Genomic DNA, 12504 nt, shown 5'->3' with positions numbered 1-12504 from the left:
ATATTAAAGTTTAAGAAGCACTGCTCTACTAAGGGTGTGTTAGAATCGTCTGGAAAGCTTTTTTGCCTATAAAAATAGAATGGTATAATGAAACCCCATGTATTTATCACCAATTTCAAAAATTTTAACCCTAGGAATCTATATATGGCAGAATGAACAAAAAGAAAGAGAAAAACATTTTAACCCATTTCAACTACATGCCCACCCCCACCCCTGTACTCTTTTTAAATACACGTGCCACACCATCTAACTCCCCGTCCACTGTATCCTCCCATCCCGTGGGCATCTCAGAATATCCAGGATGGGCTTCAAGCAGGTTTATTTTGAAAAAAAAAAAAAAAAAAATCTCTCCAGGAATTTCATATACATTCTCAATTAAAAACCATTAATCTAGCCTAACACTCTTATTAAATAAGAATATAAATTACACTCTTATTAAATTAAATATTCTTTTCAAGGATATCCAGCTATATAGTATGAGAGTTCTTAAGTTAGGTTGTCTTTAGTCCCATTACTCTCTAGGAATTTAAAGATAACAGAATATATATGAAAACTGATTCACTTTAGGGATAGTATTCTTCTTCCAAAATGATTCTTAAAATTTTAGGGGAAGCCTGATGTATGTTTCTGTTTCACTAATTCAGACTGTAAGGGGTTTTTTTGTGTGTGTTTTACTTACGCTTTTGAAAGTTAAAACTTCCAACTCAGTAAAACTTTCAGCAATTATAGGGAGAAAATTAGGATGATTTTAAGAAAACTTTTTCAGCCATTTTGTTGATCATTGATATACTTCTCAGAAAAACTTATTATCAGTTTTTGAGGGTTTCAAAGTCACTATGGGATTATGTCATAGTTAGCAATTGGTCAGTAGAAATTATTAAATAAATGAATCCCACATAAATTTTTTTACTATACTTTTATAATGAATGAAAAATATTTCATTCTAAACTGTTTTAAGAAATTATCACACTTCTGATTACAGACTTAATTATTTAACTCTGTCTGCCCCAGAGTATGATTATATGGTATACAGTAGGCAATAAAAGTGGTAGAAAGACAGGAATCAGGTTATAAGTGGTATCACAGCCCGAAGCCACACCATTAGTATTTGAGTGACATTAAGTCAGTCACTTAACTTTTATGTACCTATGTTTTCTCACCTAAAAAATGATGACAGAAATGATACCTAATTCCTAGAAGAAAAAAAATGCGAAACTACTTTGTAAAGCACTACACAGACATTGATTACTATCTAAAGGCATAATTAAAGTATCTTAGAAAAACTTTTGTTTTAATAATTTATTTCTGTATATATGATACCAAAACTATCAACTTAATCAAAAACATCTGTTAGCAACAGATAAAATCAATTGATTTATTTTCATTATTATTTTAGATAAAAGAAATAATGGTGTTTTTAAAATTTCTTTTCAGCTCTATCTCTAAAATTTTATGAAGGCAGCCTAATTGCAGCCCACTTGTTGCCTGTAACAGTCTTTCTTTGTTCTTGATATAAATTAGTATTAGCATCTCTATCTTTTATTATTACTTATATTTAAAAATTTTTTATTTTAATGGTATTAGTTTTAAATTCATATTATCAAATGAATTAGCGTAACTATGTTACTAGCATTAAAGTTTTACCTGTTCGGCAAGAGAAGAAAATGGAGTGGATATTTCAACAGAAGCTATAAGCTCACACCAGACAAGTCATTGACAAGATACTAAGTTCTGAGCTTGTCATAATACTTGTCATCATACCTGTGGTTGACAAAGCCAAACTGAAAAATGATTTAAATGACTTCCTTATGACAGTGAGAGGTATGCACATGAGCCTATCATAAAAGGATGTTCTGCCGGCAGCTATTAGGACATATGGGCCATACAATTTTTACTTATTTATAGATATACACATTTTTCTATGCTGGAAATATTAAATAGATTTTAATATTACCAGCAGTCATAAAAATGTGGTATTCTAGTCTACTTTTCTGTAACTAATATTTCTTGGTCTTCTTAGATTATATATTCTTCTTTTATGTTTTTCTTTGATCTGACAGGGATAACAAAGCATCCCTTTTGGATCTGCTATGGTAAAAATATGCCCATAGGAAGTAGATTAGTTCACTTCCGTTTTCACTTTATTTTCTTGCTGAAATATTCCTCGCTACTCCAGAGAACTGATATGATAGCGCTGTCAAGAACCACCAAGACAGATGTGTCTTTAACCAAAACAGCTGCAACGCTGGCTTTCCACAGAAGATGAACTCATAAAATTTATAAAGAAAAAATATCAACACACTTTTCATCCTGATAATGTGAAGTTATTCGTAGTGACGATATTGATGGCCTTTGCAATCATTGCTTATTCCTTCTGTGAATTTGTTATCCCTTGGCTTTTCCTTCCCCTACTTCTGACTCTTTGATATGACTGGGATATCAACACCACCCCCTGCATCTGCTGACAAGTAGTAGCACAAGGTTGTCCATTTACAAGTGCCAGGACACCTAATTGTCTTCATAAGGGGATGTCCAGCGCTCTTCTCTTGGGCCATCATTCTGAGAAGTGACTGCAACAAATGATAAAAAAAAAAAAAAAAAAAAAAAAAAAATGGCTAAGAAAGATTTATTTAAGCCATCTTAATTTTTCCCTTATAATTACTAGAAGTTTTACTGAGCTGAAAATTTTAACAAGTTTAAAAGCCAAATAAAAACAGAAAGAAAACACCCACATTTTAATTATTGGACTGGAAATACATTAGTTGTTCTTTAAAGTTAAAGGATCATTTTGGGAGCAAGGAGAATGTTATGATTCCTAAAACTAATAAGGATATAGATTCAATTGTATTCGTTATGTGTTTCTCATCTGCAGCAACCAGGCCTGCATTGCAAAGGCCTTATGAATAAAGTTTCAATATAGAAATTAGTATCAAGGAAATTAATGACACACATTTAATTTTGATTAGTGAATAAACCTTTAATTTAGGTTTATCTTTTCTCCTCGTAATTACTGCAGTCCTTTGCTCGTCCCTGGTCATCAATCGTCCACTAGAAAAGCATAAATAATGCAGCTAGTCAGAGTGAGATGTATGTCATTTATGTGAGATGTGCCTTTTTTCTCCTCTTTGTGTTATTTTTATTGTGTGGTGTTGAGAAGTGCTAATTATTGATTTTCAGAAATTAACAGCAAATGCTTTCACAAGCATCTAAAGTCATATTTCACTCAAGGGACGAAGGGTGAAAATTGCAGCCTGCTGTTTGTACTAGAAATCGCTGGAAGGGATTTCCCTATCTTTTATTAACATAGATTTCAGTTATATTACACAGTTGTTACCTCAGCATAAATTAACAATTATTCAAAACATATTGCATGCTTCAATTTGTTGAAGTAGATATTAATCAATCTAAGTACCAAAGCATTTCAGTTAGATGTTTAGGACTCATTTTTAAAGGTTTTAAACATATTGGTAATGAACCTATTTAAAGCCATATGATGTCTTAATGTAATAAATCTAAATGACTGTTTCCCATTTACATCAAAATCAAAAAACATTTTGTTCTGCTGAATACATACAATAATATTTTTAATCTGAATTTAGTTTACTAAAAGTATATGACTCCATTGTGGAATATTTATTCCAGAACCTGGTAAACCTTTGTCTCACATACAAAGCAAATCTATTTCAACTTTTATTATTTTTATTATTTTTTCCATGATTGGACACTCCCAAGTGAACTTACAAAGGTGGCCGCCTGTACTACTACTTCTCTCTCATTCCTCCTCCTCACCACCACTTCCCCTCAACTTCTTTTCCTCCTTCTCTGCCTCCTGAATCAGCCGGCATGGAGTTTACTTCATGTAAACTTACTCACTCAGGGAGGATTTGACAGGGATGTTGCACTGATTCTTGTCACATAAGCTTAAGCTTTTCTGGGTTGAATTCTCTACTTATGTACTATATAATGATCAACCCCAAAGTGACTAAAGAACCAAAAACCTGGAAGAATCTTTAAGAAATCATCAGCTAAAACATTTGCTCCCAGGTAGATCAATCTCTAAATCATCCAGAAAAGAGTATTTAAGTTTTCTTCTTGAGTATGAACACATATAGATTGCAGAGAGACTCCACAGTCTCTCCTAAGAAGCTTATGGTAGTTTTTATCTCTAAAATATTCCAAATCCTCAGTGAAAATGCCTCTTGCTTGGATATAATCTTATTTTGGTCAGTTCTACCCAGACATGGAACAAAAGGTAAACAGCATTTCTCTCATTTTTTATACCTGAATACCAATCCTGTCTGTATCAGTCAGGATCTCCACACATTACCCTTTCAAAAGGATAATGAAGACCCAAAGAAGATACACAAATGGCTGAGAAGCACATGAAAAGATGCTCAGTGTCACTAATTATTAGGGAAATACAAATCAAAGCCACAATGAGATAACACTTCACACCCATTAAGTTAGCTACTATCCAAAGAAAACCCAGAAAATAACAAGTATTGGAGAGGATGTAGAGAAATTGGAACCTTTGTGTACTGTTGGTGGGGAAGTAAAATGGTATAGCTGTGGAAAACAGTATGGCGGTCCCTCAAAAAATTAAAAATAGAATTACCGTATGACCCAGCAATTCCACTTCTGTGTACGTATCCTAAAGAACTGAAAGAAAGAAGGGTTTTGAAGAGATATTTGTATGCCCATGTTGATATTTTTCCCAATAGCCAAAAAGTAGAAGCAACCCAAGTGTCCATCTGTGAGTGAATAAACAAAATGTAGTATATGCATACAATGCAGTATTAGCCTTAAAAAGGAAGGAAATTCTGACACATGCTACAACATGAAGCTTGAGGACATTATACTATGGGAAATCCACCAGTCACAAAAAGACAAATACTGTCTGATTCCGCTTATATGAGGCATCTTGACTAGTCAAATTCATGGCGACAGTCTGCTCTCCTGGGCTGTGTCGTTGGCTGAACCCAGTGAGAAGGTGGAGAACGTAGGGGTGAGGGTCTGTGGAGGCGCGTCCTCCAGAGCCAGGGAAGGTATGCAGCTCACCCGTCTGCTCCCCCTGGGTTGTTCACTTCTCTTGGCTAAACAAACTTATTTAAAGCATCCAGGGTGGGTCAGTCACAACCAGCTACATTAAGATGCATGTGCTCTTTCTGCCTGAGTTGACATACTTATTTTAAGTAGAAAAATTGAGTGAGCTTGTCACTGATGGCACTGACCTGATTTGAAGAGAAAATATTCTGGATGAAGCATTTTCTGTCCAGAGGAAATGGTGCTTATTTTTCCGCTTTCATTTGTTAAGTCAGTTATATAATATCACCATTATAATTTACCATGCCAAAGAAAGAAATAGGAATCAGCAGGAGGGTAGGTCTCGTCTTCATTCCGCTTAGGTTTACGCTAAAAGAATAAAGCCAAAAACTAAGGCAGGTAACTGAACGAATCAAAATTCCCACCTTCAAATATTATCTAACACAATCTACTAATGAAAGCAAATGTGGTCCTTTTTTATGTGAATTACCAAATATTTGCTTAAATATTCTAATAATTTTGCTGGGATAGATTTAGCCTTAATGCAGTTGATTGTTAAAACAAAAGGAAAAATATTTGTTCTTCTATTTTGTGGTTTCTATGAAAAACTAGGAGCAGTTGAATATAAAATAGCATTTTAATTTTTTATATAGCTTAATGTTTGTAAAGCAAGAAATAACAAAGTGCAGATATTATTTGCTTGATTTATTTTGCTTCTTTTTTTCCAGCATTAAAAAGTAATGCTTTATATGATCTTGTTTTATTACAACAATAAACCAGAAGCAAAAACTTATCAGTTAAAATACAGTCTTCCATTAAGTAACCTTTTCTTTTATCGTTTCAGACTTCTCAGAACTCCATTGTTTTTGTTTATTTTTTTCTATTTGGTATTGGCAAAATTGCAGGTGGAACATAAAGATGATATCAATCACATATCTCTTTTTTATTGTGTGTCACATTTGGTTAAAAAAATAATTTTTAAGCATTAAAATAAAAACATTTTAAGAAAGAGTTGTACAGTGAAATAAACACAATACTAAAGAAACTGTGAAAATCTTTTTCTGCATTCTCAAGCAGCCACTTTTACTACTTTTTTCTTGAATTTTCTGAAAATTGTTAGTGAACTGACCGGTCTTTGAACATAGTCCAATATTTTGCATCGTAAGGAGCATAACCTGTTGTACTTCATGAAATGCTGATTTTTCTGGAAAACAATTTAAAAGCTTATACAGACCAAAAGGAATGGATGAAACAGGTCATTTGAGAGCCTACATGGTAATCTCCCTCATACTGTCTCTCCTGGCATTTCATCTGAAGGATAAAACTAAACTGCATTTACCACCCGCCTCCCCCAAAAAAGGACTAACAGTTGTAAAGAGTCTATGGGAGAAAAATGTATCTGGGTTAAATTTACCAGCATTGTGGAAAAGACAAGAATAACCAAGGTTTTTACTTTTACCTTGGCTGTGACGTCTTTCATATTAATAGGCATATGTGTGACACACAAACACACAGAGCATATTTATTTATTTCCTCTTCTGAGGATTTAATTCCAGGTATGTATCTTTATACCAAGGAGGTACAACTTTCTTGGAAGGGAAGGCAAGAATGAAAGAAAACAATTAAGCAAGAGGTGCAGAGGTCAAAGGAATAAGGCATATGTCACACCATGGCTAACACACGGCCCCTTGCTCACATTTAAGAAGATGCACTACATGAATGAATTCCAAAAGGCATGCCTTCCTCTGGGAATTAAGGTAGATTCTACTCCCTCCCATCCCGCTGGGCACCTTTGTTCAGGCCTGGATGACATAGCCATACACAGTGGCCCTGACCCATGAGAAAGATGAAAGAGTAGAGAGAGCTTGTTGAGTAGAAGTAAGAAAAAAGGAGACTTTGCTGAAGATGTAGCTAATTTTGTAACTTATAGGTGGGTCCTAGAGAATTTTACGAAGGAGAGTCCAACAAGACTAAGGGATGGGGTAATCAGAAAGGAGGGAGGGGACAAAATGGAAAGTGTCCCTAATAGAAACTTTCATAATGGGAACTTCACATTACAGATAAGCAGGTAAAACTGAATGATGTGTCTTATATGTGGATGGAATCAGAAAATCATGTACACTGTTCCAATTTTCTTATTTTGCCCACCTGTGCACAACTCAGGTTACATTTCCCTTTACTTCTGTGCCTATGCCTGCAGAATTCCATGTTTTAGAACTCCCTGAAGGTGTTAAGCCTACTTATTTCTTGATAGGTCTTAGCTGGGGAGAAAAATAAATGCTAACCACATGATAACTGCTCAATAAATATTCAACAAAATAATTTTGAGTGCGATGCACACCATCTGGGGAATGGACACACTTGAAGCTCTGACTCGGGGGGAAAGCCGGGGGCAAGGGCAGCATATGTAACCTAAACATTTATACCCCCATAATATGCAGAAATAAAAAAAAAGAAGTAAGAACGTACATAACAATTAAAATTTAAAACTCTTAAGAAACTATTTTTCATTCCTATCTGGGTAATTCCTGGTAACAAAATAAAGTGGTATTGTAATATAATTTTTTAATGAAACACAGTTGACTTTAGAGATGTAGGAGTTTCTGCATACTAATACCCTAAAAGACCATACAGTCTAAATCATTACTTTAGAGGCTGAGTGTGGTAGCTCATGCCTATATTCCCAGCATTTTGGGAGGCTGAGGCAGGAGGATCACTTGAGGCCAGGATTTCCAGACCAGCCTGGGCAACCCTGCCTCTACAAAAAAAATAAGAAAAATTATCCAGGCATGGTGGGACAGACCTGTAGTCCCAGCTACTTGGGAGACTGAGGCAGGAGGATAGCTTGAGCCTTGGAGACTGAGGATGTAGTAAGCTGTGATCGTGTCACTGCACTCTAGGTGGGTGACAAAGCGAGACCCTGTCTCTGAAAAAAAAATTATTACTTTAATTGTAGCTTTGACTATTACATTCTGGGTTTACAAATATTTACAGAACATGAATTTGGCAAGAATACTAAACATATTCCTACTCCATGACTCAGCAAACCCATGTCTAGATATACAGCCAACAAAAATGTACAAGAATTTTCTAAGAAACTTTCTTTATGAATAAATATACAATGTGAAACTATTAACAATCCAAATATCCATCAACCGAAGTGATAAATTGTGGTAGATTAATATAATGGAATACTACACAGCAATAAAAAAGAGAACTGACAAATACAGGAAGGATGAATCTTGTAGATGTTATGTTGATGAAAACAAAGCAGACAGCAAATGTGTACTGTATTATTCTATTTATCAGAAATTTAAGATGAGAAAAACTAATGGAGATAAACATCAAAATAGTGATTGACTTGACAGGGGGTGGGGAGTGGGAATAATTGGCTGGGGAGGGGACACGAGGTTACCTGTACATATGTAGACTCATGTAACCACCACCCAGACCAAGACATGGAACCTTCCAGTCCATTCTAAAATCCTGTCTTGATCTGGGTGTGGTTACAAGAGGAAGAAAAAAAACATACACACACACACACACACACACACACACATTCGTCAGGCTATACGCTTAAGATTAGTATACTTTATGCATTTTATCTTTCTTAAACCTTAAAAAAATAAGAAATTGAGTAAGTAAATATAAATGGATGTATATAAGAAGCTTAAGTCTAAGATACCAAATTCAGCAATTATAAAGGGCTAAGAAAGAATGCTATTTAAGTATAAGCCACTCCATATTTTCGTGTTATCCCACCAAAGGTTTGGCCACCAGTGGACACATCGTCTTTCATATTTGTAAAACATCAAAGGTTTTGTCAGGCACATTTGTTTTGAAAAATTTTAGTGTTTTAAGCCTATTACCCATGCTAGCTTTGTATGAAATATGTAAGACTCATGATACTGCTGTTTATTATATGTAGAAAGTTACTATAATTTGTTGATTCTAAGATACACATCGTTTTCTTATCTCAACATTCCAAATCACAGTGTGTCTACAGTTCATCAATGGTGTATCATAGTTTAATTGGCAGCATTTTTTTACTTCTTAAGAGTATATAAAATAATGGTGCTTCTAATAATGAATGGACAGCATCTTAGATTTCATGAGGTAAGTTAGATTGACAGACTTATTTTCAAAGTTGTAGTCTTTTATATGGGTCACGTAGTGGTGGGCATTGCAAAAGGGCAGCTGAGCAGGGATGCTGATATGGTATTGCCAGATATGCTAATTTTTGGAGAGAAGCCAAAAAAATTTAATTTATTACATAAAATTTCCTGACCTGTAAATGTTGGCTCAAATAGAAACCATGTTTGTAGGCTGAATCTAGCCTGGAGATGCCAATGTGACCTCTGGCTGCGTGTAAGCTCTGTGAGGGTGGGAATCTTTAACTGTTGTGTTTGATGTGTGTCCTAAATATCTAGGATGGGATTTGGTATGTAGCAGGTACTCAGTAAATATGTGCTTTATGAATAAATATAGTTATTAAATCTCTCTGACCCATGCAGAACAGTATTTAGAGATGCCATGTCTGATAATATAGAAAGAATCAATCTCATAATTATCTCTAAGTAGGGTTTTTCTGATTTGATATATTTGGCAATTATTGTGGGAAAATTTCTATATGGCAGAAAATGTTTGCATGCTGTTGACTAGCTAATTCCTACTTAATCTTCAGACTTCAGCTCATGTCTTTTTCTGGAAGTCCCTTTCCCGAGATTCCTACTCCCTTTCCCCTCCGTCACTTGTCTGGGCTCCGTGGCATTCTGGGCTTGCCTCCATTTTGGCCTTCTCCCTGCCACATGCACCGATGTTCTCATCTTCTTTATTTCGGCGGCTGCAAGCTTCCTAAGGGCAGTCTGCTGTCTGACTTTGTATCCCTTGGCACAGAGCAAGCATTCAACAAATGTTTATTAATTTTGTGGTATTGACTTACAAAAGTAAAGTTTTCTCCAGTATTATGCTTTTCTTTTTCTAGACTAGCTTTCAGTTTTGCACCAATGTCCCACCATTGCCCCAGCAAATACGTCTGAAGCCTCTGTTAGGACTAAGTCACAGTCCTGACCTGCAGAGATTCAAGGTCTGAGCAAACAGACATACATGAATAATTGTGTGTTAAATTCTGTAATAAAAGGGGAAAATGTGCTGTGAGAATATTCAGGGCATTCATTATGATTTAGGAAGTCTGGGAAGGGAAGGACTTAGATCCCTGCCTGAGGTTAGCATTAAGGGAGGATTTTCTCCTACACAGGGAGTGGCTCTCAGAACAACTACTTCATTGTAATGATTCACGGGTTTTATAACGGGCTCCGCGCGATACCGGGCAACTCTCCATGCATAGTTCATACGGGCTTGGCAAGGAAGTCCCTGAGGACTCCCTAAAATTGGGGGGAAGGACAGAAAATATGGTGTGGGAAGCAGGTAAAGAAAAATAGTAAGTGCTTGCTTCCCATTCAAACGTTTTGGTAATGGCACGAAATGGAACTTAGAGAAGACAGCATACTTTTTCAAGATGGGAAAGACCGGTACACTTTTAAATCAGAGAGTAAGCAATTACTGGAAGGCAGGATGACAAGATAGATGAAGGATAAATATTGGAATAAGATCTTTTGGGTCATGAAATCATGTGAAGTAGATCACAAGGAAGAGGAATTCAGTTTAGTCTCAAAATAAATAAATATTTAACAGGGAATAGGCTGTCTTAATGAAAGGGTGATATTAATCACGACTTAATGTTTATGCTGCTACCACTTGGGAACCATTTCATGTGTATATGCATGTACACTATGCCTCAGCCCAAAAACCATCGGAGGCAGGACCCACTGAAGAGAACTGTGCAGAAGATTTCTGGAAATCATATCACTTTCTTCACATTTTCTAGTATAATTTTAATACTTCCCTTTCCAGAGAAACAAAATTAGAGTCAAGCAAAGCATGTTTGCGGATTCATTCCTTCAATAAAGATTTAAAGGCTACCCACTAAGTACAAGGCCCTGATCTAGAGATTAAAATGTGTTTAATTTTACACCTGGCTCTTCACTACTATTCAAGTTCGTTTTCTGGAGGAATAAAACCGCAGGCAATAGTATCTATTGTTAGACAGATTTTAGGTGTTCCTGATACATGAAGCTAGGTATTGGACTTTTGCTATCCAGAGCATCTTCACCAATAAAATTACCACCTTTTTCCCCCAAATAATTCTCAAGAGTTTATTGTTAATAATGTGAACTTAACCAGAAATGTTCTTTCCCCCCTTTTATAATCACAAATCTTGCACTGGGGAGACAAAGTATGATGATATCTATGTGAATACAATTTAGGTAAATGGTCACACTTTGCATATGAGTGGACACCATGCAAATAAATGTATACATTAAAATCGGACAGCACTTAAAGGGATTTAATAATTCATTCCATTGCCTCTGCAAATAAAAGAACCAAACCCCATTTACGCAATTGCTGAAATATGGCAGATGATGATGCATTCATGTTTAATATTGCTAATAAATTTGAAAGTTCACATTTTTATTGATAAACATTTTCTTGAAATGCAGTCTAGGAGGACAGCTTGTTAAATGTAAGTACTTTATAAATGAGAATTGTAGATAGCGGTGTGATTAGTGGCAGTGCTGTGTCAAGAGCCGTCTACCAACTTACCTGCACTCCTCCAAGCACTCAGCGATGACTTTCATATTTCACTTTTATGTGCAACCAAATTGCACACAATTTTAGGGAAAAAAATTAGCATAGTAACAGAGTAATGATCATAGTAAATATTGTGCTTCTCCTTGTTGACTTAAATTACATACTTGCAATATTTCAGAAAAATATTTCTGTTAGTCCAGCTTTATATATTAAAATATCTTGCCTATAGATTTATATAGAGAGAAAATACATAAGTCTTTTATAAAATTATCTCTTTGGCACACACAAAAGTATATTGTACTGTCCATTTTGAGTTCTAAAATTATTTTTATTCATTGGAAACTATAAAATCTCAATATCTCCATATTCATAGACTTAAATGAAATATCGTATAGCTCAGGATACCCAAAGAATTCTTTCCTTTTGGGGTGAATTCTTCCTAAAATTTCAGGGAAAAGAATTGAAAGAAATGAATTTATAGCTTATAACTAATATTCCAGAATTCATCTTAAAAATAGCATAGACAGCTAAAGTATATTTATATAAGTTTTATCACATTTAATTATTCTACAGAAGTCTCAATGTTCTTTCTATTGATTGTCCTCTGAACTGATTGGAACATATGCTTTTCAGAATTTTATTTTGTGGTGGACTTCATGTCTCATTCTTTTTTCCCATTAAGATTCCAGAAGCTTATTTCATTAGAGATCCCTATACGTTCCTTCTTACAAAGGATTTTATTAAGGTATCTGTGTTATATTTAGTATTGAAAGTGTTCTTTGGTCTTTAGCTGCATGCATGTATTCACAG

General features: G+C 35.0%; 1 protein-coding gene across 4 annotated transcripts in view; it reads left to right on the top strand.

Moving 5' to 3' along the window:
- The window catches only part of NBEA (neurobeachin), a 563351-nt gene that overhangs the window by 528998 nt on the left and 21849 nt on the right, over nt 1-12504 (top strand). For 2 of the 4 annotated variants that reach the window (XM_069467350.1, XM_069467351.1), the window contains one exon: nt 12377-12439. The exons of the other annotated variants lie outside the window; for them this stretch is intronic. In XM_069467350.1, coding sequence (XP_069323451.1) covers nt 12377-12439 — 63 coding nt within the window. The remainder of the gene's footprint in view (nt 1-12376; nt 12440-12504) is intronic. 4 annotated transcript variants of the gene reach the window in all.

This window comes from Eulemur rufifrons, chromosome 4 (assembly GCF_041146395.1).
Source record: "Eulemur rufifrons isolate Redbay chromosome 4, OSU_ERuf_1, whole genome shotgun sequence".
Taxonomy (NCBI): domain Eukaryota; kingdom Metazoa; phylum Chordata; class Mammalia; order Primates; family Lemuridae; genus Eulemur; species Eulemur rufifrons.
The sequence above is the reverse complement of the archived record's forward strand: the minus strand, read 5'-3'. Positions and strand labels throughout refer to the sequence as shown.